General features: G+C 51.8%; 2 protein-coding genes across 4 annotated transcripts in view; both read right to left on the reverse strand.

The window, feature by feature from the left end:
• The window catches only part of MROH2A (maestro heat like repeat family member 2A), a 50,961-nt gene extending 33,391 nt beyond the window's left edge, over positions 1-17,570 (reverse strand). Inside the window, exons 1-12 of the mRNA XM_058299864.1 lie at positions 17,398-17,570; positions 16,495-16,590; positions 16,076-16,257; positions 13,676-13,807; positions 13,290-13,452; positions 5,912-6,010; positions 5,155-5,306; positions 4,532-4,675; positions 3,864-3,956; positions 3,663-3,741; positions 3,422-3,535; positions 455-531 (exon numbers count right to left, since the gene is read on the reverse strand). Coding sequence (XP_058155847.1) covers positions 455-531; positions 3,422-3,535; positions 3,663-3,741; positions 3,864-3,956; positions 4,532-4,675; positions 5,155-5,306; positions 5,912-6,010; positions 13,290-13,452; positions 13,676-13,807; positions 16,076-16,257; positions 16,495-16,576 — 1,317 coding nt within the window. The 5' untranslated portion in view covers positions 16,577-16,590; positions 17,398-17,570. The remainder of the gene's footprint in view (positions 1-454; positions 532-3,421; positions 3,536-3,662; positions 3,742-3,863; positions 3,957-4,531; positions 4,676-5,154; positions 5,307-5,911; positions 6,011-13,289; positions 13,453-13,675; positions 13,808-16,075; positions 16,258-16,494; positions 16,591-17,397) is intronic.
• A 4,003-nt stretch (positions 17,571-21,573) lies between these two features.
• LOC101436400 (UDP-glucuronosyltransferase 1A10) overlaps positions 21,574-25,953 on the reverse strand; it is a 107,416-nt gene continuing 103,036 nt past the window's right edge. For all 3 annotated transcript variants that reach the window (XM_012530196.4, XM_012530195.4, XM_004471467.5), the window contains exons 4-5: positions 24,582-24,801; positions 21,574-22,605 (exon numbers count right to left, since the gene is read on the reverse strand). In XM_012530196.4, the coding sequence (XP_012385650.1) occupies positions 22,308-22,605; positions 24,582-24,801 (518 nt within the window). In that variant the 3' untranslated portion in view covers positions 21,574-22,307. The remainder of the gene's footprint in view (positions 22,606-24,581; positions 24,802-25,953) is intronic.

The following is a 25,953-nucleotide window of genomic DNA, read 5'->3' on the forward strand; positions in this document are numbered from 1 at the left end:
CGGGCCAAATTCCCCATTCCCTCAGCTTCTTCCTCAAATGCCTCCCCTTCCCCCAGCCAAGCTGTGTCTCCACAGCAGCCCTCAGAGCCGAGGCCCAGACCCAGAACTGCCCTCTGCCCCGGGTATGGCCACCGAGGAGCTGAGGCTGCGGCTGTGGACCTTTCAACCGGGGCAGGAGTATGTATCCCTCTGAGATTTTTTAAAATAAAGATCTCATGAAAGACCCTGCGGCCGAGCCCCGCTCCCTGAGGCTGGATTTGCTCAGCCCCTCCTGGTCCAAAGGGGCGCCCGATTTGAAGGTCCTGGGTGGGAGTGAGGTCTCAAGGGTGGGAATCACAGGTCCTCAGTGGCCTCCCATCAAGGGGGCCGCTGGGGCCTCCGGCCCTCAGAGAAGCCACCTGACAGAGCAGCGCGTCCCCTGAGCGCTGTCGCTTCCCCGTCACTGCCCAGTTACCTTCGACCGGGTATCGGAGAGTGTGTTCTTGACCACCCTGATGGCCAGGTAGATGGCCCGGATGTTCATCCTGGGCTCTGAAAGAGGAAAACAGACCCGGAGGTGGCCAGCGTCAGGGCCGGCTCTGAGGCAAGAGCCCGGGCGCAGCGCCGCGCAGAGCAGCAGGCCGTGCGGGCCTCGGCCGGCCTCGCCCACCGTCCTCCACAGGGCCAAGTCGGCATGGCCTCCCACAGGATTGGGGGCTCTTCCCTCAGGAGCCTCCCTGGCCAGGCTCCCCCTCCCCACCTGCCTCTCCTCAGGGCACCCACAGCTCCCTGCTTGTTGGCCCAGCGGGGCCATGTCCTGACGGCCAGGCCGCTGCTGTGTGCGGGTCTTCTCTGAAGCGACTGTTTTCTCCTTAAGGGCAGGGCCTCCACCTGGGAACTCTTTTGTCCCCCGGCATGTGGGAACACAGTTCTGGGTACACAGTGGGCCCCCTGAGGCTGCAAAGTGCAGCTGTGAGGAGCAGGGACTCTGGTGCCAGGCTGCCTGGGTTCAAATCCTGGCTCCACCACATCCCAACCGGTGACCTGGGTGAATTAGCCAGCCTTCTCCGTGCCTCGGTTTCCTCCACTGTAAGATGTGAATAATCACAGTACCTCCCTCATAGAGCTGTTGTGAGGATTAAATGTGCTAACACGATGCCTGGCACATGATAAGTGCTGCTCGAGTGTTGGCTACTGGTGGCAGTATGATATTGTTCATGAATTCCAAAAATAGACACTGGATTATGCTTGTAAACTGGTCTGTCCCTCCAGGCATATTAGATTGCATTGGATTCAGAGGTTTCCCTTTTTAAATAATGATTAAGGCTTTGATTGGGCCTGTCAGGAGGACGTTGCATCCCAGCCCCCTTGTTGGGTGGGAACTCACAGAGAAAAGACAAGGCAAAGGACAAGAGTCGGGAGTTTTGAGCTGGAGCCGGGAAGTAAGCACACAGAGGAGCAGAGCAGCTGAGCCCAGGGAGAATAGAGCCCTGGGGAGAGAGACAGAGCCAGTCACCTGACAGTCTACAGATGATCTTGTGGAGAGAGCGGGACAGCCAAGCCCAGAGAGAAAAAAGCCCCAGGAAGAGAGGAACCCAGGAAGCCTGAGCCCTCACAGACATCAGCAGCCATCTTACCCTAATGCATGGCAACAGAGTTTGGTGAGGGAAGTAACATAAGCTTTATGGCCTGGTAACTGGAAGCTTCTACCCCAAATAAATACCCTTTATAAAAGCCAAAAGCACCCCTTTGGCTGACTAACACAGCTCCTCATAGGGCTGGTGACGGCAGCTGTGATGAACGGAGGAGGAAGAGGAAGGAAGGTGGGAAAGAGCCATGAGAAGGTGCGGGAGAGGTCCAGTGAGACGGAATTAGAGTTAGGTGTGCAGGTCGATGCTGTGCTCAAGACACTGGGTAGGAATCCAAGGAAAAGAGGACAGGAAGAAGGGGGCAGGTTATCAGGCATTACGGGAAAATGTCACAAATTAGAGATTTTATCACCAAAAGTGGAATTTTTTTTCTGATTGTAATGATCATATGTGTTCATTAAAAACTAAAATAAAAGATAATCACTATTAACAGCTTCAGTGTGTCCTTCTGAACTAAGTTATGCATTAAAAAATACAGATTTCTTTCACTTAACTGAGATCTTTATATCTAATGTTCCAAACCATATTGTTACACTTAACATACAGAGGGCACCTTTTCCATGAGAAAGGATAGATTGACTACACCTTTCTTAATGATTACAGAATAATCCCTTATGTAGATATATTAGCATTTATTCTGCAAATTCCCTATAGAAAAACATTTAGGTGGTTTCTCATTTTCGCTCTTACACACAATGTTATAATGAACATCTTTGGGCAACTGTCCAATTATTTCTTTCGGACGGTTGGCCAAAAGTTGGATTGTTGAGCCCAAGTTTTGTGCCTATTTAATAGAACACCCAGTTTCTCAATCATCACCCCCATAAATGATGTATAAGAGGCCGGTTTCAAGTTTTCCTCATCTGGGGTCAGTAAAGTATGTGGGCGGCCTAAATCCAGCGGAAAGCCTGCCTTGGTAAAAACAGTTTTCTTGGAATACGGCCACACCCATTTATTCATGTCTTGTCTATGGCTGCTTTTGCTCTACAATGGCAGAGCTGAATACGTGTAAGAGGCTGTAAGACTTGCAGAGGCAGAATTATTTTTCCTATCTGGCTTTGTTTCAGAAAAAAGTTTTCCATCCCTTGCCCTAGGCTACCTCTGGCCATGACCTTTATTATCTCTGCCCTGTTGAACAGATAGAAAGGCTCTCATTGCATTCCTTAAATTTGCATTTCTTTAATAGAGGGGTTTAATGCCAGAGGAAGGTCCTTTATAGACAGTTGCTCAGTCTGTGCACTGTACAAAGCACCTGCTGAAGAGCTGAATGGGTCGCTGTCATGTACGCACATTGTTATTGCCCAGAGGAGCCGCCTTGCTCAAAATTCACCCACAGGAGCTGCAGGAGCTAGTGCTAGGTTAGGGGCAGGGCTTTCCGTCTGATGTCAACGCAGGTTTAGAGCTGGAGCTTACATGATGGATTTAGGATGGGGATTTACCCGAAGGCTAGGTCTTGGGACAATGGGACCTTAGGGTTCTGCCTACATGTTACACAGTTAGGCCTCATACTCAGCTTTTGGTTTTGCCTGGGGGTCAGTACTGGGATTCAAGTTTAGAGTTTGACAGTCGGACTCAGATGGAAGCCAGGATTCCCGGCTTAAGGAGAGGGTTGGGTGCGGAGGGGGTCACGGTGCTGGCTAGGCCCAAGGGTAGAAAATGTGAAGCCACCAAGAACCTTTGGCTCCCCTGGGCCACCCAGGAGCATCTCTGAAGGAGGAAATGATGGGACCCCGATCCAGGAGAAACCGCCCTCCCCCGACGGCCCGGCACCCGCCTCCTCTGCCTTGGCTCACCGTCTGCACCCACCACGGCCCTAATCAGGCTCAGGGTGCTCACGCGGATGGCCTCCTTGCTCGTCTCCATCTGGCTCAGGAAGAACTTCATCAGCTCCTTGGGGTAGGAGCGGGCTGCGGGGCGGGAGGGCCGTTTTCATCCCTGAGCCCAGGACGAGCCCAAGAAGGCAGCCTGGGCCCTGGGCCCGGGCGGGGGGGTGGTTCCTGGACCCCCCAATGTGCCCCTCTCCCGGCACCTCACCCAGGGCGATGAAGCAGTGCACGATCTCCGTCAGGTTCTGGCCGCTGTACTGCTGCTGGGCCGGGGCCTTGGAGCACACCTGGGGGCGTTGGGGAGGGGGGAGGTCACAGTGGGGACAAGGGTGCAGGGGCGGGGCGGGCAGCCTGGCCGTGCCCCCTCGTGCCGCCCGCCGGCCCGCCCCGCCGAGCTCGCCGGCCGCACCTGGAGGTGCAGCTCCGTGAAAATGGTGTGCAGCTGCATTTGGGGGATGGGAGTGCTGGTGGCCACCGATGCTTCCAGGATCTGCCTCAAGACCTGCAACAGACAGGCCCGAGCCGGCAGGCAAACTCGCACCTGCTCAGGGTCAAAACCTAGGCCCACGCGGCTCAGCGTGGGCTGTGGGCGGGCAGCGCCGGCCTCGCCCGGGGGGCCAATGAGAAATGCAGAACCTCGGGCCCTCCCTGCACCTGCAGGATAAGGGCTGCGTTTCAACAAGCCCCAGGCGCTTCCCAGGACAGAACCACCGCCAAGCGGGGCCTTTTCCAGCGTTCTCTCGCGACGAGTCCCATCCTTGAGCCAGACCCACTTACAGACCGCTCCTAAGGGGACACATGCTCCTAAGTGGACACATGCTCCTAAGTGGACACATGCTGTCTTGTTCCTGGCTTCAGGCTGAGGGCCAGGCCCTGTACTTGTAGACGAGGGACCCCTTCCGGCGAACATCAGCTCAGGTCTGCCCTCGGCTCCGAACCGTCGTGCAGGTCAAGGCCGCCACCTCACCGCGGCCTCCGTACGGAAGGGCAACGTTCGTTTCCCCCCCAAAGCCCGTGATCACCCACTTGGGGGCCCCATGAAGCCCCTGCGCCAGCCGGAGGGCCCCGCGCCGCCACCTGCGTGATGAAGAGGGCCTCCAGGCCGCCCTGGTACTCCGCCAGCAGCAGCGGGATGTAGTCGTAGACCTGCTCCCGCACGTCGTCGCTGGGCAGGAGGAGGGCCAGCATGGGCCGCAGCGACCTGACGACCCCCAGCTTGACCTGCCACAGGAAGCGGGGCCTTGGAGACGGCCCCCCGCGGCCCCCAGCAAGGCGCACCCCTCTCAGCCCCGTCCCCGCGGCCAGGGTGGCCGCAGGGGACTTGGAAGGAGCGTCAGGCCTGCTTGGAGCTCCCATGGGGAGGCCCGGGGGCCCACTCGGGTCCCAGCTCTGCCCCTTCCGGGCCAGGCGACCTGGGCAAGTACTCAGCCTCCAGTCTCACCGAGGGTAACACTCCCAAGAGGGGCCCGCAGCTCTCAGAAGCGTCGGGGGCCCTGGGCACCTGCGCCCAAATGGCGCCCCGAGGAGACCCCGCTCCCGGGCGGCTCTGCACCCACCAGCCCCCACTCTGCCATCGTCCTTCAGCTTCCTCCTCCCTGGGGGGGTTCCGTGTCCCACTAGCAGTGGGAAGGTGGCGGGGCCTCTGGGTGTCTCCTCCCCACCCAGGCTGGAAAGCGGGCGCGGCGGGGCCCACGCCTCACCTCGGGGTTCTCGTTTCTCAGCCACACGGTCACAAAGTAGCGGTACATCGGGAAGAGCTTCAGGGCAAACTGCTCTTCGGTCATCACGGGGTACACGCTGTCCTCCAGGTGCTTCAGGTAGAACTGCACGGCCTCGCAGAAGGTCTCCGTGGCTGCGGGCGCGGGCGGCGGGCCCACGGGGCCGGAGGGAGAACAGAGCCTTACCAGCGCCTCCTCCCCGAGGCCCACGCGCGACCCTCCCCAGGCGGCCCCCATGCCCCCGAGGGTGGGGGTAAGACACGCACCCACGGAGTAGGAGGCACGCGGGTGTCGCGTGCAGGGCTGGGCCTGGAGCACCCACCCTTACCCACCCCCCAAGATTCCGAGGCAGCAGGCGCCCAGCACACTTTATCCCACTCTGCCGGGGCAGCACAGATGCTAAGTGACGGACACCTGGGGCGAGGGGACCAAGCCTGTGCCCTCTCCTGGGGCTCTCCTCGCCCTTCTCTGGTCTGTTCCCGAAACACAACCGCAGAGCTGCGCCCTCCCCTGCGCTCCAGTCTCCGTGTCTGGCCACCAGCCTCCCTCTAGAGGGGGGCCCGGCGGAGGCCACGCGGAGCAGGGGGTCGGCAAGCATCCGAGGACTCGGCTGCACTGGAGACGCCAATGCGTGCTCGGCGCACCCCTTGTTCTCCAGCCCTCCCACCGGCTTCCTGCCCCCTCTCCCCTCCGGGACCCTGCGCCGGGCCGGGCCCACCGGCCGCTGCGGGACACGCACCCCCGCAGATGGCCTGCCGCATCTTGTCCTCATGGGCGAGCCTCAGCATGGTCAGGATGGTGGCCAGGGTGATGCCCATGTACGGAATGAACTCGAACACTGCAGGGCGGGCGCAGGGAGCGGGCTCGGCAGGGAGAAGGCAGCGAGGAGCAGGGGCCCAAGCTCCCCCGGCCCTGACAAGCCCTCTGGCCTGGCTGGGGGTGGGGAGGGTCGATGAAAGGGTAAAAAGAAACGGGGGTGGGGGCCAGCCGGTGAGAGGGGGAGCGCAAGCAATGGGCAGGCAGAAGGAACGAGAAAGAACGGGTTTGTGGCGATGGGAAGGGGGCCCGCCCACGCACCCCCAAACCTCCCCCTTGGACTTGGCTCCCTCCCTCTGGGTCTTTGCTCTCCGGACAGGCCTTGCCCCTGCCCTGCCCGCAGTCCTCCGGCGGCCGTCCCCCTTCTCCCTGCTGCCTTCTCCTCCCCCTGTCCCATCTCTCCCCGTCCAGGCTCCATCCTCAGCGAGCCAGGAGTCTCTCCTTGTTGAGAAATAAAAGCATAACCTTGGAGAAAAATATCTAACGGGGCATTCCTGCCGCCGCTTCTGTAAGTCAAGCCCAGTGAAAACATGACCTTGCGGGAAAATATCAAATGAACAACTCCTGCCCCCAATTCTGTAATCTAACCAACCACTCCAGCCCCCCTGCCCCTCACGTCTGCAAATCAGCCCGCAACCTTGCACCTGCCTTCTGCCTCTGTAACTCCGCTTGCGAAATTTCACCTAGCAGCGCGTTAGCCAGTGAGCAAAAGCGTACTGCTCCCACATAAAATCCTGTATAAACCTATGAAACCTGACAAACGGGGCTCAGAATTGGAGATTGACTCTCTTCTGAGCCCACCCGTAATAAATCTCTTCCTCCACTTCTGAGTGTTGTGGTGGGTTTCTCTGTGGTTCAGAACTCCTGGTTTTGCTGTTAACATTTGTTTCCCTGACCAGGAAACCCAACTGCACTGGGCCCGTTGAGCCTCTGGTTTGGGACTGGCGGGTGCAGCCAGCAGAACTCTCCACACACGAACGAGGCGGCGCCACCTGTCCCCTTGATGGGGCCTCCTTCAGGGAAGGGATCCCTGCGGGCCGCGTCCTCCACCCAGGCTGACTTGGTAGAGAGGTGGATTGAACAACTCAGGAAATGTTGGAAAGGTAAAGCCCCAAGATTCTGAGTGCCAGGACAGAAGGGGAGACTGGTCACCTCCACAAATCTCGAGATTCCGGATTCCAGGGTAGGGCGGCCCTTGTGTGGGACTGTGTAACCTCTGAGTGATCGAGTGCTTGAATGGGGCCTGCAGAGGTTTGCCCCTGCTGATCCAGTCTGTGGCTCCACAGCCTGTGCTACGGAGTCCGAGTGGGCCCCAACCTGCGCTCTGCAGCTACATCATACGGCATAACGGCTAATCCAGACTCTACACAGACGCCTTAGCTAAGACAAGCCTAAGTTCTCGCGAGAGACGCGGACAGGCAGGCATCTGAGTGGCCTCGTGAGAGGCTCCCCTCCTTTGTTGGTCCTGCGACACCGGTTCAGGGATGGGATCATCACAAGCCAAACTCACAGTCTTAGAGTATATGTTAAAATTTTTCAGAAAGGGCTTTTCTGGGGATTATAGTGCCCGTATGTCCCCCAGAACTCTCTGGACTCTGTGCAAAGTAGAGTAGCCCACCTTTGATGTTAACTAGCCCTCAGAGAGAACCCTAGAGGTAGCCAAGGTTCGCGAGGTTTGGCAGGCAGTCACTAGGACTCCCGGCCACGCTGATCAGTTTCCCTACATCATTTCCTGGTTAAAAATTGCGCAAACCCTGTCCCCCTGAGGTTTGATTCTCTGCTGAAAGGAAGGGTCAGAGCCGGACCTTGTAACTCAGACAGCCGGACCTCAAAAACCAATTATTGTACAAAAATCCCCGGAAGAAAACCCACTACCCCCGCTGTGTGTTCCAGCCATTCCAGGACATCTCCCTGCCCTGGAGCCTCCACAGGCAGATCTCCCAGAGACTCCTCCACCTTCAGTCTCCCCGGGCCCACCAGCCCCCACGGAGGGGGATCCTGAGACCCCTTTGGCGAGAAGACTTCAGTCCGCATAGCCTGCACTTCACATCCTCTCGGTGAAACAGAGTCCAGCCCAGATCAGTGCCAGGGGCTATCCAGCCTTTCACCCCAGATCAGTGCCAGGGGCTATCCAGCCGCAGAGGCCAACCCTGCTTTATCAGCCTTTCACAACCGCAGATCTTTAATCTGGAAGCACCACACCCCTTCACATTCAGAAAAGCCTCAGGCTCTTATCGACCTCAGGGAGCCCATTTTCCAAACCCAGCGCCCACTCGGGATGATTGTCGCCAGCTCCTCCTAACCCAGGTCAATATGGAGGAGAGATGCTGTATCCTCACGGACGCCAGAAAGTGGGTGCAAGAACAGATCCCGCAGGTGTCTTGGAGCCAGAGGAATGGGCCCGAGAAGCGGCACCAAAAGCTCAACCGGCCTGGGACTTCAACACAGATCAGGGACGGACTGCCCTTCAGCGGTATCAAGAAGCCCTCTTCAGGGGGTACAGGAGGAGCAAGGCGGCCCACAGACAGTCCAAAACGGCCTCCGTCACTGAAAAGCCTGAAAAAAATACTCTGGGAAATTCCCATGAGCGACTCTGCAAAGCCTTCAAGATTTACACCCCCTTCAAGCCAGCAGCTCCGGAAAGCCAGAGAAGGGTCCATGCAGCTTTCGCCGTCCAGGCGGCACTGGACATCAAACAAAAACTTCAGAAGCTAAATGGGTTCACGGAGATAAACATCTCCCAGCTCCTCAGAGTCGCAAACGAAGTATTCGTCAATGGGAACAAAACTGCTGAGGGGGAAGCAAAGAGCAAATGACACAGCAGGTCTCCCTGTTAGCAGCAGCCTTAAAAATCCAGACCCAACCAATCAAGAAAGGCCACCCCAAAAAGGGGGGAATACTTCATACTTGAACTCTCCGCTGCTGCCAGTGCCACCTGGGGCCGCCTGGTTTACGTGTCTAGATTTAAAGGATGCTTTTTCCCTGCCTGCTAGGAGCTCCCCAGAGCCAGTCTCTATTTGCTTTTAAATGCGAGAATCCCAGGACTCAAAAAAAAAAAAAAAAAAAAAGACTCAATTAACTTGGACTCAGATCCCAAAGAGCTTCAAAAAACTCCCCTACCTCTTTTCCTAAATCCTGCCACTTTCCTGCTGACCAAAAGAGGAACTCCTGAACACGACTGCGCAGAAGTAACAGAAGCAGCGTAGGCCAGTCGCCACGACCTCCAGGACAGGCCCCTTCCTTGCCCAGACCAAACCCCAGTCACAGACGGCAGCAGTTTTATCAGAGACGGAGAGAGGCTTGCTGGATGCGCAGGGACCAAGGTGAACAAGCAGTAGAAGCAGCTCCCCTACCTGAAGAACTCTGGGTGCTAATTCGAGCCCTATAACTGGCCACCGGGCAAAGGGTAAAATTTACACTAATTTTAAATATGCATTTGCTACTGTGCATATCCATAGAGCAATTTACAAGGAAAGGAGATTCCTAACTGCAGGGGAAAAAGAAAAAAATTATAAAGAGAAAGTTCTTCAACTACTAGAAGCAGTCCGGAAGCAAGCAAAATCACGGTCATCCACTGTCAAAGACCTCAGGAGCAAACAGAGGTAGTTACTAAAAAATACACTAGCCAATGAAATGGCTCGACAGGCAACCGAAAAATAAATAAAGCCCTCAAACTGCAAGCCCCGCTGCCAGTGCCTCACCTGTCCCTTTTAGAACAACACATTAAAAAACTTATTATACCCTGGAAGACCAGGAGTGGGCAAAGAGAAAAGGAGGGCACCAGACCCCAGAGGGAAACTGGCTACTCCCGGATAAGCAAGTCTTCATCCCAGAGGGGGCCGCCGACACCCTTGGTCGACACCACCACCAGCTCACCCACTTGGAAAAGACTGCTTTAAAAGCCCTGCTCAGAAAATAGCACTACATTGCCCGGATGGCCTCGCTCTGCACCGCCGTTAACAGCCGATGCCAAACCTGCGCTAAAAGCAACCCCTCCCCAGGTCCCCAGGCCCCAGCCGGCATCCAACACACAGGAACTGCCCCTTTTGAAGACTTAACAAACTCTACAGAAATAAAACCAAGTCAAAAGTGTAAGTACTTATTAGTAATAATGTGCACCTCCTTGGGCTGGGTCAAGGCCTTCCCCATCCACACCAAAAAGCAAGAAAAGTAACTAAAGCTTTGCTCGGAGAAATAGTTCCCCAGCAGGGGATACCTTTATCCATCATCAGCAACAAGGGCCCTGCTTTCGTGGAGGCCATCGTCCAAGAGCTAGCAAAATGTTAGGAATTAAGTGAAAGCTCCTTACAACATATAAACCCCAGAGCTCAGGGAAAGTAAAATGCATAAATCAAACCCTCAAAATCACCCTAGCCAAGTTCTGTTAAAAAAAAAAACAAAACTGGCCTCCCTGTGAGTAAATCTACTTCCATTAGCCCTCCTTAAAGTCAGACCCACCCCCAAACCCTCAGGCTAGTCACCTTTTAAAATTCTGTTTAAACAACCGCCCCCCCCCCAAATATTCAAACCTTCAAGGGAAATCTCAAGCTCCTAGGAAAAACTGGCCAGGATTCTACCCTCCAGCAGTTAAGAAACCCTAGCCCAAATACACAAAACTGTCCTATCTCAAGATCTCATCCCATTAAGCCACCCAGTATACCCACACTTGCCCGGAAACCTAGTTTGAGTAAAAAACTGGAAAAAGGAGCCCCTCCAGCCCCACTTGGACAGGCCCACATACCCTTGTAGCCCCCACTGCTCTCAAAGTTTCAGATATTGCCCCTTGGATTCATCATACTAGAGTTAAAAGGACACAATCCAACAAAAAAACAAGACAACTGGACAAGGCACCCTGTACCTCACTGTCCCTTGAAAGTCCAAATTGCCCGGAGCCACTGAAAATCGCCATCACCTGACTAGATGAACTCCTGTTCCCTGTGATTTCTACTCTTCTTCAAACTGCTTGGCTTACTGTTTAGGACTGAACTAACAACTACAGCTCCCAGAAACTGGACTTTAGTTAAAAAATACTAATCTTCATAACTTGTATTTTATAAAATGCCTTACTACCTTAAATTGTTTTTCCACTTAGCACGAGTGATGCCCTATAAAAATTTCAAGGGCTTCACGAGGGATTGTTGAGAAATAAAAGCATAAACTTGTAGAAAAATATCTAATGGGTCATTCCTGCCCCCGTTTCTGTGAATCAGCACGTGAAAACATGACCTTGCGGGAAAATATCAAATGAACAACTCCTGACCCCCGCTTCTGTAATCTAACAAACCACTCCAGCCCCTGACCCCCGCTTCTGTAATCTAACAAACCACTCCAGCCCCTGCCCTCCTTCTGTAAATCAGCCCACAACCTTGCACCTGCCTTCTGCTTCTGTAACCCCACTTGCAAGATTTCGCCTAGCAACGCCTAGCAATGAGCAAAAGCCATACTGATCCCACATAAAATCCTATATAAACCTATGAAAACTGAAAAATGGGGCTCAGAATGTGGAGATTAACTCTTCTCTGAGCCCGCATGAAATAAATCTGTTCCTCCACTTCTCCTGAGTGTCATGTAGGGTTTCTCTGTCATTCAGAACTCCTGGCTTTGCTGCAGCATCCTCTGCCAACTGACTCCCTCGCCTCGTCTCGCTGGGCCCCGGGCAGGCCTGGACGCAGCTGGCCACTCGCTCCTTGCTGAACCCCTCTGCTCTCAGGCACCAGGACGCCACGGCCTTCATCTGCCCCCCGGCTCGCTGAGGACCTCCCTAGCCTTCTGGAATCACTGCTCCTCAGGGCTGGCCCTGGGTCCCTTCCCTTCTCTACTTCCACTCCCTCGGCATTGATGGTGTTGACCGCACTGGGCCTGAGCTGAGGTCACCGTACTGAGGCTGGACCCCTGAACCCGCATCCAGAACAACCAACAGCAACTGCCCCCCTGGAGAACCCCCAAGTGACGCAAATCTAAGACACACACACCAAATTCTTCACATCCCCAACCCCTAGGTTTCCCATCAGGAAACAAACCACACACCCAGTGTCAACCCGAAACCCAAGAGTCGTTCTTAGTTGTCCTCTTCCTTTGCCTCCCTTGTAGACTTCATCAGCAAGTCCTGCCAAATTAAGCTCCGTCTGTACCACGTGTCTACAACCTGTTCTCCATGCACAGAGCAGATAAGATATCTTTCCAGAACCAAAATCTCCTTAGGCGATTCTGCAGCTTACACTCCTTCAATGGCATCTTTTTTTTTTTTTTTTTGAGGTACCCAGGTGCTGGGAATTGAACCCGGGACCTCAAATATGGGAAGCTGGACCTCAACCACTGAACCACATCAGCTTCCCTGAGTTGGTTTTTTCATTTGTTTTGCTTGTTGTTTGTTTTAGTTTTTTCAGGAGGCACCAGGCACCAAACCCAGGACCTCCCATGTCGGAGGTGGGAGCTCAAGCTCTTGAGCCACATCTGCTCCCCTCAATAGCATCTTATTCCCTTAAATAAAATCCAGACTCTGTACTGTGTCCATGTGGCTCAGCCTAACTCTCCAACCTCATTTTAAGCTTATTTCCCCCTCTCTCTCTAACTCCAGCCTCAGCGACCTCCCAGTTCTTCAGAGAAACCAAACTTGTTCCTGCCTCAGGGCCTTTGTACATGCTATTCTCCCGGTAAGGCATGAACCCCACCCTGCTCTTAACCCCAATCGCTTCCTCTCATCCTTTGGCTCTCAGCCGCTGTATTACTACCTCACTGAGGACCCTACAGAGAAGGAGCCCCACCCCCATCTTGGTCCAATGAGCCACCTAGCTATTTCTTCATGTGCATCATCTCATATCTCACTCATCTATTTACTTGTTTTAGGTTCCTTAGGAGAGCAAGGACCATGCATGTTTTGTTCATTACTGTAGCCCAGCACCCCCACACACATTGCCTGGCATAGATCAGGAGGAACCTGATGCATGTTTGTGGGATGAAAGGAGAGGGAGGGAGGAACTGAGAGGATGTAAGAGCAGAGAAGGAGATGGGAGAGAGAAGGAAACAGGGAGGACAGAGAAAGGAAGGGGGAGAGAGAAGAAGATTTGGGAAAGGAGATGAAATCACAGAGGAATAGAGGTAAGAATGAGGGACAGAAGCACAGAGAATCTTATCAGCTGAGAGAGTCAAAGAGACATATGGAGATGGAAAGAAGGTAAGGAGAGAAAGACGGAGAGGGAGGGGCTGAGAAAAAGACAGGGATAGAGGGAGGCAGAGACCAGTGGGGGGCTGGGCAGGCCTGAAAGCACAAAACTCAGGGTCAAGGACCCAAGAGCCCCTACCATTGCCATTGGCCAGCTTGGCCAAGGTGATGATGACAAACTCATCGGTGAGGTTGAGGGGCTTGAGGTGGTGCTGCAGCTCATACATGACCAAGCTGAAGTGGTTTCGGGACAGAGCCACCAGGGTGTCACTGGCTACCTCTGCCATCAGGTAGCCATCCACCTGCACGGGGACAGAGGGGGTGTGTGGCACCACCAGTGGCTGAGGACCTTCAACCTTCTTACCCCGAGGCTGTTCCACCCCTGTTTGGCTATGCATGGTGCAGCCTGATCTTGCCCCAGTAGGTAGCTGGAGAGGGCCTTGAGCATCCCTGGCCATGCCCACCAATGGCCCAGCTCTGGGATGGGAGGCAGGGAGGGCACCACGGAACCCAGAGCTCTGATACCTCCGGGGTCTCCCTCATCTCCTTGGAGGCGATGGCAACCAGCTTCTGGACACACTGCTCTTCCAGCTCTCCTTCCTGCTGGATGATTTCTTGAAGGATGTTGTAAATGTTGACTTTGCGCTGGGTGGAAATCTGGGAAACAAGTGTGGTGGGTGGAAATATGCCTGGACTTGGCACTAGGGCCAGGGCACGCACCCAACCTGCCCCCAGGACAAATTGCCCCCAAGTCCAAGTTGCCACGAGTTCACAATCTTCTCCCTCCCACCGGATCCTGCTTCTGTATAACCCTGTCTTGGCGAAAATCAAAAAAAGCACCCAAGTCCCAGATCTTAACTTTGCCAGGTCCTTCTCCTTCCCTCCTCCCATCCTGCTCAGTGCACTGGTCCTGTCAATATGGGCTTGAAATTCATTCTCCCTTCCCTGTTTTCAGCCTGACATATGCAGCAAGGCAGGTGTCAAATGGTCCCCACACAGGGTCCTCCACAAACTTGGCATCGGCCATCTTGAACACCTTGGCTCTTGTAAGGCACACTGTGACCAGGAAGCTTGCCTCTCACTCTGTTTTTCTTCCCACCAGCCTGTGGCGCATTGAAAATGACATGGTTTAGGGTATGATTGGACAACTCAATTGTGCAACCAAGGCCACCCCAGGAGAGTCATATTTGAGAATGAGTCTCATTTAATTGGGCATGAGAAGCCATCTGTAAGGAGCAAGGGTTGACTTTATATGTGGGAAGAGGGTGTGCTACTAAAAGGGATGAGAAAGGCCCCTTCTTGGAGGTCCAGCAACCTTCACAAATTTGGGAACCTCAAGAAGAGAGGACTTCACCCAGATCTATAGGATCTACAGGTGAAACCTGGTAGAGAGAGGTTTGGCCTTGGTTTCCTAGTCTTAAGACAGCAAATATAGAAGCTTTAAAATTCCAATCAGAGACTCCTTATGGCAACTCCAGGACACATGTTAACTGTGTGGTCCTAGTAGCTTCTCAGTACTGCAGGTTCAAGGCAAGTGTTTGCATTAAATTGCCCTTCAAGGAGAATTTTCAGGTTTTTTTTCCTGCAGAAAAAAATTTAATACCACAGTACACTATATACCTATTTTTGAGGTGTACATACAAGCACATACACATACATAGATATGTGCTTTCTACATTAAAAAGTAGGATTTCTTTCATGCCCCCAAAGAACCAATTTTGACCCCCTTGGGTATGAAAGTATGGTGCAGCTTTCCAGAGCGAACTTGAGAAGGCCTGTATGCTTAATTAGAACTCTTACTATAAACAGCCAGGCCAATCAAGATTGTCTTTGGAGAATATTTATGGTCACGAGAGAAACTGTCAAAGACTGTGGAAACTGGTCACGGCGATTCTTGGTGTCTGCCTTGCTGGTGGAGGGCCTGGGGTTTGCCAGACCCTCTAGGGATTATCTGATTCTTTAAATAGGATGTCTTTGGTTGATCAGGTGATCTTACAGCTCTGCAGAGATTACAAGTTAGGACTGCAGAAAACAGATGACGATGCAAATGTTTCCTGTCCACAGCAACGTGAATGAATTTTGCCTGGTAATGAATATTAACCTCTATAAGTGAAATTCTCATTTGAACATCTGCCTAGTTTCCTCATTAACTAATGCGCTAAATAAAATCCTTAACACATGATAATTTTTAAAAATTTATCTACTTGCCTATCATCGATTTGTTGCATTGATAGCCGATGAAGGCCAGTTATGGAAAACTTCTTGCACATACCCCTCCACTCCAGCCCACACACCTCACAGGCTGGCATGCATCTTTTTCTAAGATAAAGCTTCCTAACAAGAAGCTCCCCCACTTACAGCACTCCTCTGCTGCCCCCCAAAGGCGAAAGGACAGTTGAAATTCCAGCTGTTTTTAGCAACATCTGCATCACCTGGGAATTTGTGAGCGATGCTGCTTCTCAGACCCCACCCAGACCTTCTGAATCAGAAATTCCCGGGATGGGGTCCGGCAGTGGACGCGTTAACAAGCCCTCCAGGAGATTCTGAGGACCACTGGTCCAAACGTACCCCAGCACACCAGGGCCACCGCACCTCGGCTGCCTTTTCCATCACTCCCTTCTGCACCCTCTGCTCCAGCCCCTCTCCCGGCCTATCAATCCCTCCTCCGGCTGAGCATCCTGCCTGGACTCGGGCCATGTGCCTGCTTAGCTCCCGCTTAACCTCTTTGAAACTCAGCCCGGGAGCCCTAGGATGACGGCCACTGACCCACTGTTCAGAAGATGGGGGACTCTTAAAAATCAGGATCGCCCACGGCTCCACCTCCTAATTGATCTTCGAGGAGTGAGAACCTCATGTCTTGCCTGTTTCTGCATCCCAGCAGTGGACAGACACAGGGACTTGGGCTGGCGCCTGGGGCGGGCCTACCTTCGGCACCTGCAGGCAGCGGATGAGAGCGTTCGTCACCACCGAGGGCTCCGTGCTGCCCTTCTCGGTGATGATCACCGAGGCCAGGGTTTTGCGCATGTCCAGGCCCACGCCGGCCACGTCTGTCTTCACCGACTCACTGTCCATGATATTCAGAAGGTTCATCACTTGTTGGAAAGTACCTGAGACCAAGATGCCACAGGTGCAGTGCTGAGATGACCAGCCCGGGAGAAAGTCCTGGTGCCCTGGCCCAGCCTGCACCCGCACAGCTCTACCCACACCTGTTGCCAAGGGCTTCCACATTTATGACCACGCAGGGCTCTTCTTCTCCTCAGCACAGGTGGAGAAATCGAGGCCTGGGCCGGGATCCACCCCCACGGAGTGGGGGCAGGAATACGGGAGGCGGGCACCTTCCCTACCTCTGTCGTCTGGTTCTTGGGGCTCCGGGCCCTCTGTTTCCTCTGACACGTCCTCATTTGAGCCTGTCTTTGCTTCTGCCATCTCTTCCCCAAGCTCTTTTAAGATAAACAAGGTTTGCAAAGTGGTATGGTGGCCACCCCCAATGGTGACCTCTGTGATTCCCTCCTTTGTATAATCCCCTTGCCTTGAGTGTGGGCAGAACACATGACTTGCTTCTAAACTGGAATATGGCAAAGGGTGATGGATGTCACCCAGGGCTCAAGTCACGTAACAGAGGACTCCCTCTTAGCAGACTGGAGAGGGCTTCCCCTGCTCACTCTGCAAAGTCAACAGCCCTGATCAAGCATGGAGGGGGCCCCGTGGTAGGGAACTGTGGGTGGTCTCTCAAAGCTGGGCGCCTCGGTCCTACAACCCCAAGCACCTGAATTCTGCCAATTACCATGTGACCCCAAGCTCCAGAAAGGAACACAGCTCGGCTGTCACCAGCCTTTGGAGACCCTGAGCAGAAGACCCAGCTAAACCAAAGCCCAGACTTCTAACCCACAGCAACTGTGAGATAGTGTGCGCTGTTTTAAGCCCCTACGTTTGCAGTAATTTGTTATACAGCAATAGATAACTGATACACTTGGTTAAGAAAAGCCCTCAATCCCTCCTTTCTAGAAATGGGAAATTAATGACTAATGAGAAATCCACCTCAGCAACCCTCACTGTCCCTTTCAAGCGCTCTCTGAGCATCATCAGCTCCTAAAGGGTTGACCGACACCAAAGTGGGTGTCAAGATGGGGGATTAAAAGTTCATAGGTGCTTCACCCCCTGCCCTGGCTCCTCCACTCCATCCTCAAGGTCCTCAGCTTTCATCCTGGGAATCCTTCAAAGAGCTGTTCTGGGATCTAAATACCAACCTTCTCTGCAAGTCCTCTTCTGAGTGGAACAAAAAAATACCACACAAAAAAAAGCTCTGTCCTTAACCTAATACACGTCAGGGGTCTTGTGGACAGGTGGGGGGGCAGCTGTCCACGAAATGAGACACTTGGGTCCCCCAGTCATGGCCCTGTTGAGGAACAGTCCTCCTGACAGGGTGAGGGGTCTTCAGAATCATCACCGTTAGGTCCCAGACCCGTGGAACTCTGAGCTCCAACTGCCTCCCCGAGTCGCTATCGACCCAGCGCTTTGAAGGGTGCCCGGGGCCCTGGCATGAAAATGCCGCACCTTATTGTCCTTAGACATTTCTGTTACCCACAGGTGTGTGAGTACAGTGGCCTGTTTGGGAAAGGGCGATGGTGGGCATGGGAGTCCCCTGGGGACACAGGCATGTGAGCCCCGGATGGGGCAGGAGGTGGCCGGGGCAGCTGGGGAGGAGTGGAGGGGCCGTCAGAGAGGTCCTGGGTAGTGGACCTCCCCGAGGGCCGGATGACCTGGCGCGTGGGAAGTGGGCTCCCGCCAGCAGAACCCTTAGGAGACCCCAGGACCCCTAAGACAGGGAGGAGGGCAGGAGCCTGCTTCCCCGAACCAGCAGTGGGGCCCGAAGAAGTTCTGTGTTACTTGTAACTGAGACAGACCAATAGTTAGGAAATGAAATCCTGGCCTTTGGGAACATTTCTGTCTGTTGAAGGGCAACAGAGGAAGACTCAGAGACGTCCAGAGCCAAGACTGCTCGGTTAAAACACTACTTCAAAATCCACCTCTCTCCCAGAGTTCTTCAGCTTTGCTCGGATGGTGCTCAATGCCCGGGAGCTCACTGTCTTTGGTGTTAGCCCATTTCTACTTCGCTGAATCCAGATAGTTAGAAAATGAGTTTCCTGTGTAATGCTGAAAATGTCTTCCCCATAAAAGGCCCGTCTTTTTCCTTGTTATGCCCTTTGGAGCCACACTGGACAATCAGGAACAGACTTGGGAAGACTGTTCACAAATCCCTCCTTCACAGCCCCTTTCCCTTACCTTCCCCACTCCCCTTTGGGTCTTACAGTCTCTTTCAAAGATTACTCAAGTGATGAGGTTGCAATTTCATTCCACATACCTTAACGCTGTGCCTACTGTGTGCAGTTAATCATGGTACTCCATGTGGCAGTGGATACAGAGGTGGTAGAACACATCTTTGTTCTCTGAAGGTCTTCAGATGCAACACGTGAAAGACCATGGATTTAGAACCAGAGGTGAATGTAACAGTTAGCAATTGCTGTGTAACAAATCACCCCAAATTGTGGTGACTTAAAACAACCATGTATTATTGTTCACGAGTCTACGGTCAGCTGGGTAGTTCTGCCGATCCAGGCCATGTCTGGCTAAGTTTAATGAGACTCACTCCTGCATCTGCGGTCAGCTGGTGGGGCAGCTGAAGGCTACCTGCTCTAGGAGGGTCTCACACACACGTCCGGCTACTGGCTGAAGGGAACAGGGTGACTGGAGCACGTGTCTCTCGTCGCGCAGCAGGGCTAGCCCAGGCTTGTTCTCATGGCAGCTGGGCAGGGTTCCCAGAAAGCAAGCAAAAACATACAGGTCCCTCGGGCCTGGCGCCCATCACCTCTGCCACCGTCCCTCAGCCCAGGCAGGTCGCAAGGCCAGGCCTGGCTCAAAAAGGGAGGAAATCGCCTGAGCACCTGGATGGGAAGAACCGCAAGGTCACACTGGGAAGGGCACGGGTACCGGGGCTGTAGGGGAGGGTCCATGTGTTGGTTGCACACCCAGGGTACGGGGAAGCCATGGCAGTAAGTGAGCCGCCCTGAGACGGGTTGTCCAGTACGACGCCAAGACTGTGAGATCAAGGGGACCGGAGAGGACTGTGTGGTGCTCCCAGATAAAAACCCATTTCTCCCCCATTATAACAAAAATACGTGACTTACAAGCAACCCATTCATAAAAGCATCGCCTTTGTGTGCAAATACTCTACTGAGCTTCCCACCTCTGCTTCTAAAGGAGGTAAGCTAAAAAAAAACAACTTTCATTTTAATTTAAAAAATTAAAAAACCCACTCTACTGAAACCTGTGAGCTTACAGGCAGGCACGGTCAAAGAAAAAAGTGGGAAAGTTGGAAATAATGTATTTATTTCCACCTGTATGTGGCCATCTGCCCAAAGCACAATGCTCTCTCCTCTGACCCATGCGGTCACAGTTACGGCTTTTTATTCTGTAATCCCTTAATGTTCCTGATTGGCCAAGGAGTGAACACCTGATCTACCTGGGCCCATCAGGTTCTTCCTCCCAGGTATTTGGAACTGAGGATGAGAGAGAAGCCAGGCACTTAGTGTGCCTGGAAGCTGGGGTGCAGAGAAGGCCATATGGTGAGAGAAGAGCAGGCTGGCACCCAGAGAGAGCAGAGAGAGCAGATGAAAGGAGATTCCCACCCCCCTCCAGCGCCAGCCCCCCCGGGGGTGTGGCTGTGAGCCTCATGTAGTTAGGGAGCCAGGATGCCCAGACAAGAGGGTCTAAATGCCACAGTGTAAAGGAACTTGAGCAGGTAGGCAGCCACGGCAGCTTGGGAATCTCCGAGAAAGGTGGGGTGTTAGGGAGCCGTGGACAGTGAGGGCTGGAGACAGCCCCTGGGCAGCCTGGGAAGGGCCTTGAGGAGGGCGGACAGAGTCCAAGAGTCCATGCAGAGCCACAAAGATATGGGGACAGCCCTGGTGTGAAGAGATTGCATTCCAGCACTGTCGGGGGAAGGAGCGAACGGGGGCCAGAGTCAAGGACCCTGGAGAATTCTAGCTACCTGACCCCAGCTCCAGTTGACGCCTATGAACTTAGAACCACAAAAAGTGTGAGCAAAATTAAAGGGGAAAAAAATAAGTGGAGAAAATATTTACAATACTTGGCAAAAGCCTACTCTCGTTAATATAGTAAGCATCCTGAACCAAGCATCAGGGTAATACACCCCAGTAGAAAAACAGGTAAAGCATAGAAACAAGCAATTCTCCAAAAATAAATAAGAAAAAGAAAAATGGACTCGACCTCTAATAATAACTATAAAAGCACATTTAAAATAAGAGCCCACTTTCCACCTATCAAGCTGGTGGACTGAGTTTTGCAGACAGTGCGACATACAGAGGAGCGGGCGGGGAACTGTGGGCTCTCTCTCTCACTGGCAGGGCCTGCCTGGAGGCAGGTTTGGGGGTATCTCAAACCATCGGCTCCAGGTGGCAATGCCAGGAGAGCCCGAAGCCCCTGCTCTTCCCTCCTCCTGCACAAGGAACCTGCGGCTGCACGTGTGTTCCTTTCCCTGCAGGCTTTCTCAGGCTCCTGCTGCCCCTTGAGCCTACCTGGGGCAGAATGACGTGGGCAGAAACCTCTTCCACCTGGGCGCGCAATCCCGGGTCCTGGACCCACAGTGTGTGCTCACACACCCAACAGGCTGCTCTGCAGGGAATGTCTGGGGTGTGTCCCCCGCCCCCGGCTCCCAGAGTTCCCCAGCAGGACTGAGCTCCAGTGGCCACCCCACAGTGGGCTTCCCTCCCTAGCTCACCCACCCAGCCCTGCCAGGGTCTCCTCTGCCTCCCAAACAAACGACCGGCCCTGGAACTCTCGTCCCACGGTCCACTTCTAGGGGAGCCCAGAGAGAGCCAACCAGCCACGTCCGTGGGCATGTGTGGTCCCGAGGCAATAACCATGAGCCTGTGCAAAGGCATAGCGATTGGGATAGACCGAAAGGCCTTGTGGGTAAAAGAAAGGAAGAGGTAAACCACTGAGGAGTCGTGGTTAAGTAAATCCAGCTACGTCTGTGCAACCGAATACTCCTTGACCACGAAAAGTAGCTTAAATGTTTTATGAAAACATGGGGAAATATTTGTGATAGAAGTGAAGAAAGCAGTTTAGCAAACTGCAAATACTAGATGTATTTGGTATATCTGCAATTTCTTATAAGTAGACTTACTTGCCAAAAGAGGAACAGTGTTTATATCTGGGCGATAGGATCACCAGCAATTTTTATTTTCCTGTGTGCGAGTATCTGCGTGTATGCTTGTGTACATGTGTACGTGTCTATATTTTTCAAATTTCTTTCATGATCATGTGTTACTTTTGTATTTAAAAACTGTAACTTAACAATAAGTAAATAAATGCAACGGTCAATGAAGAGAAGAACACTGAAGGAGCGGAATTTACATGGATTTATTGATACATTTTTAGTTGCAAGCAACTTTATAAAAAATAAACTTGCCAGCCATTATCCTTTGAGTTTTATTGAAATGGGATCCCTTTAGCATAAATAGTGATTATCCTCTCAAAAACACCACACATCCATTTTTTTAAATAGCATCATTCTTTTCCCCCAAATCCTGCACTGTTCTCAATGAAACCTATGCCAGTTATTTCAAGTACCCAGCTTGCCCCTAAAGGAATAAACCTTTCCTTCCTTAAATACACAGTGCATCATCTGTGGAGCCTGAGTAGGAATTAGGATCAAGTGGTACTGGTGGTGGAATATGTCAGAACAGCTAGAGCAGCCAGACGATGATGTTAAAATTGTCGAGCCGCTGCAGCCAGAACCACCTCTGAAACCCCGTTTTTCAGCAAGAAAACAGGAATGCAGAATGAAGGGGCCGCCCTCTCCACAGCTCATGTGAAAGATGACAAATCAGTCCAGATTAAAGGGGCTACCGGAGGTGGGGGCAGCCGTAATACACAGATTCAAGGACCCTTACCTCTAGGTTGACCAGCGATTAGATTATTTTCATTTAAAAAAAAAACAAACCCTCTGGGGGTTTCTAATTTACGGCAAAGTATTTGTTCGATAAGAATGTCCTGAATTAAACACGGACTCTGCTGGCCGGGTGGCACCGACCAGGGAAGGGATGCCAACGTCCCCTCGGTTCCCACCCGCCTGTCAATGCGCCTTGGACTTGGGGCCTTTCTTAACCCGCGCTTTTTTCCCGAAGCACTTGCGGTAGCCGAAGACACAGCACTTAAAGGTGACGAAGACGACGGCCAGCACGATGGCGAGGAGGAAGCCGATCACGTCCAAGGAGTGGTACTGGTACCAGGTGAGGTCGTGGGCCGCGGGCCGCAGGTGCGGCGCGCCCTTGTGGCGCATGACGAACTCCACCCAGAACACGGCCAGGTCAAGCGGCTCCACCGGGCGGTCCTTGTGCAGGCTGGAGAGGTGCAGGATGTTTTCCTTGTAGCTAAACGCAGAAAAGGCGGTGAGTGCTGGGCCCTGCCTGCCCCGGCCACTGGCTCAGGCAGGAACGCTACCAGGCTTTCCGAATCGGGCAACGGAAGCGTGTTTCTATTCTCATCAGGAAAGAAACACACACGGAATAAACGTTCTCTACTCCCCACCCCCAACCCACCCCCCAAAAAATGAAAACAGGAAACCCATTTAAAAATATTTGACCCTGACTTCCTACTTTGGTAATATTTTCGTAAGAAATCGGCTTATGTTTTCTTGAGAGTAAAAAATATATATAAAGAAGCTCCTCTTAGAAATTATGAATTATCTTCCAATCGGAATTGTGAATAATCACACCAGGTCAAAAAGTAAAAGCCATTTTTTACTTCGAGGTGGTGACGCACCCGCAACTCAACCTGAAAACATCAATCCATCCGAGTGCTAAGTTCAGCCCTGAGGCTGGGTCTACACAGCCTGATAAAGTAAAATGGATTCCTGTTTATTTTGGACTGTATAGACAGCTGAATCAGAACATCCGAATCAAAAATGGGTTAGATGCATCAAATCTTAGTGAGTCCGCACTAGCAGAAGGAGAAGAAAGGAGTGGAGAAGGAGACGGAAATAAAAAGACATTTGTATTCAGTAATAATTATGATCATTGCTGACCTTAAGTCCCTAATTTTATTTTGATATATTATTATAGGTTACATTTTTAGGGTGCAAGTAATTTTCTCTACCATGGAGCAAAAGCTCGAAAATCCTAAAATAATCAGCATTATTATTACTACTAATTATTTACATGGAGTGGACCTCAGAAACGAGTTTTGTCAGTGCAGGGAGAGAAGTCAGGTTTTAATTTTGTCACCTTGAGCTGCCAGAAGAGGCCAGGGGTGGCCCAGGGAGGAGAACGCTGGCTAGTGCTGAGGGCATGGGGATGTTTCCTGTTTGGGCATGGCCTCCACTCAGCGCAAAGCCAAAGCCTCTTCTGCACAGCAGCACCTCAAAGGCTTGAGGTCAGTCATCACACACACACACACACACACACACAAACGGCGGCCCTGGTTTCCCTTGCACATGCTTGGTGTGACCCGCTGGGTTTTTCACATCTGAATTCCTAATGTCTTTTTGAAAAGGAAGCAACTATGGGGAAGGCTCCTGATAGTCCCTCATTGACGCACACACGTGCAGGCACACACACACGTGCATACACACATGCACGCACACACGTCTGCATACACACGTGCACAGGTGTGTGCACACACACATGCACACTTAGGATTTATTGTAGGATAAACTGCCCCCACGGGCCTTCACTTCTCTCCCTTAGGTTTTGATCAGCCTGTTACCAGTAAGTTGGACAGCAATATGCTAAATTTCCTTCCTAATTTGATCTGCTAGCTTTTGTCTTTTGGAGAATAGTTTTCAGGGCTACATTTGAACAAATTCACCTTTGATTTTATTAAAAGACTTTATCTGTGATAGCATTTATACAGCCCCACGTACAAAATTTCTCATACATTTCAGTGCTAGGCAAACTGTACTTATAAACAACTGGTTTGTTCTTATCTTATGGATGCTATGCTTCTTGAATTTGAATATTTCTCTCTTTGCTTTGGCCACTAGGATCCTTTTATGCAGAATCTGCAACCCATTTACAGAAACGTACAGGAACTTATAAATCATATGTCTATTATGGTAACATTATTTTACATTTTTTATAAACTGAAGTTTTAAATCTTGCAGGGAAAACAAATTTTGAAATAATTTGTCTATTACATTCTATAGGAATTAAATAATTATTTTATAAAGTGAATAATAGTAATGATCACTCCCAAATTATCTTATTTATAAGTCTGGTAGTTTATGTGTTTCTTTTTACATAAATATAGTGAATGCTATGGCCAATAGACAGGTAGTATATTCCTCTGTAACATCTCTCCACTTATTATTTATTTATTCATTTATGTATTTATTTTTGTATTTTCTTACCTTTTGTCATTGATGACCGTGTTTAGAGCATTTTCTAAATCTTCAGAGGTCATTTCAAGGACATTCAGGGTCACACCAGCTCCCCGGGACTCCATGCGCTTTGCATTGTCCATCTGGTCACCAAACAAGGGCATCATCACCATTGGAACGCCGTTGCATATCCCTTCATAAATACCGTGAGAGCCAGCGTGTGTGATAAAGGCACGCGTCTTCGGGTGACCTGAGAAGCAAAGAAGAGAGGGATGCCTGCGGTCAGCTCACTGAGTTGCACGGTCTGACGTCCTCTAAGTCTGAAAGCGATCTAGACCAGAAGGTGAAATGCTAAGCAAGCTTCTGCTCACTAAGCTTCTTGCCAGTCCCACAGCTCAGGACCTAAGAGCAATCTCTTTGAAATGTAATCATCAAGGAAGATAATACCTTATCTCCCAGTTTTCTGGGAGAAAATGGATCTTATTTCAGCTATCACCTATGTAGTGGTGTGACACCGTGTGTCCCCCAGACAAACATGTTCTTAAATTTAATCCATTCCTGTGGGTGTGAATTCATTGTAAGTAGAACATTTCGATGAGGTTACTTCAGTTAAGGTATGACCCACCTCGATCAGGACAGGTCTTTTTTCTTTTCTTTTTTTTTAAAGATTTATTTTATTTATTTATTTCTCCCCACCCCCTCGTTGTTTTCACTCTAGGAGGCACCAGGACCTGAACCTGGGACCTCTGATGTGGGAGGGAGATGCCTAATCACTTCAGCCGCCTCCATTCCCTGCTTGGCTGTCACTCTCATTGTTTTTCTTCTTATGTCTCTTGTTGCATCATCTTGTGTCAGCTTGCCATACCTGCCAGTCACATCAGCTCACTGTCTTGCTTGCTTTCGGTTTTTGTTTTTTCTTTAGGAGGCACCAGGAACCTCTGCTCCCTGCTTCTTTTCACTGTGTCTCTCATTATGTTTTTCTTCTTGTGTCTCTTGTTGTGTCATCTCATTGTGTCAGCCTGCCATGCCTGCCCGTCATGCTCACTCATTATCTTCTTTAGGAGGCACAAGGAACCCAACCACGGACTCCCATATGGTAGGAGGGAGCTCAGTCCCCTGAGCCACATCCATTTCCCAGAACGGGTCTTAATCCTATTACTAGAGTCCTTTATAAATGGAATGAATTCAGACATGAGCGAGAAAGTCACAGGAAGCAATAAGCTGAAATCAGCGGAATCTGGAAGAGAAAGGAGAAACCAGGAGACCCTACCATGTGCCTTGCCATGTGACAAGCGAAGGACCAAAGATCAGCAGCAGCCCGCCCAGGAACACCATAGCCTCAAGAAGAAAGCATTGCCTTACTGATGCCTTGATTTGGATATTTTTCTGGCCTCAAAATCGT

This window comes from Dasypus novemcinctus, chromosome 7 (genome assembly GCF_030445035.2).
Source record: "Dasypus novemcinctus isolate mDasNov1 chromosome 7, mDasNov1.1.hap2, whole genome shotgun sequence".
In the NCBI taxonomy this organism is placed as follows: domain Eukaryota; kingdom Metazoa; phylum Chordata; class Mammalia; order Cingulata; family Dasypodidae; genus Dasypus; species Dasypus novemcinctus.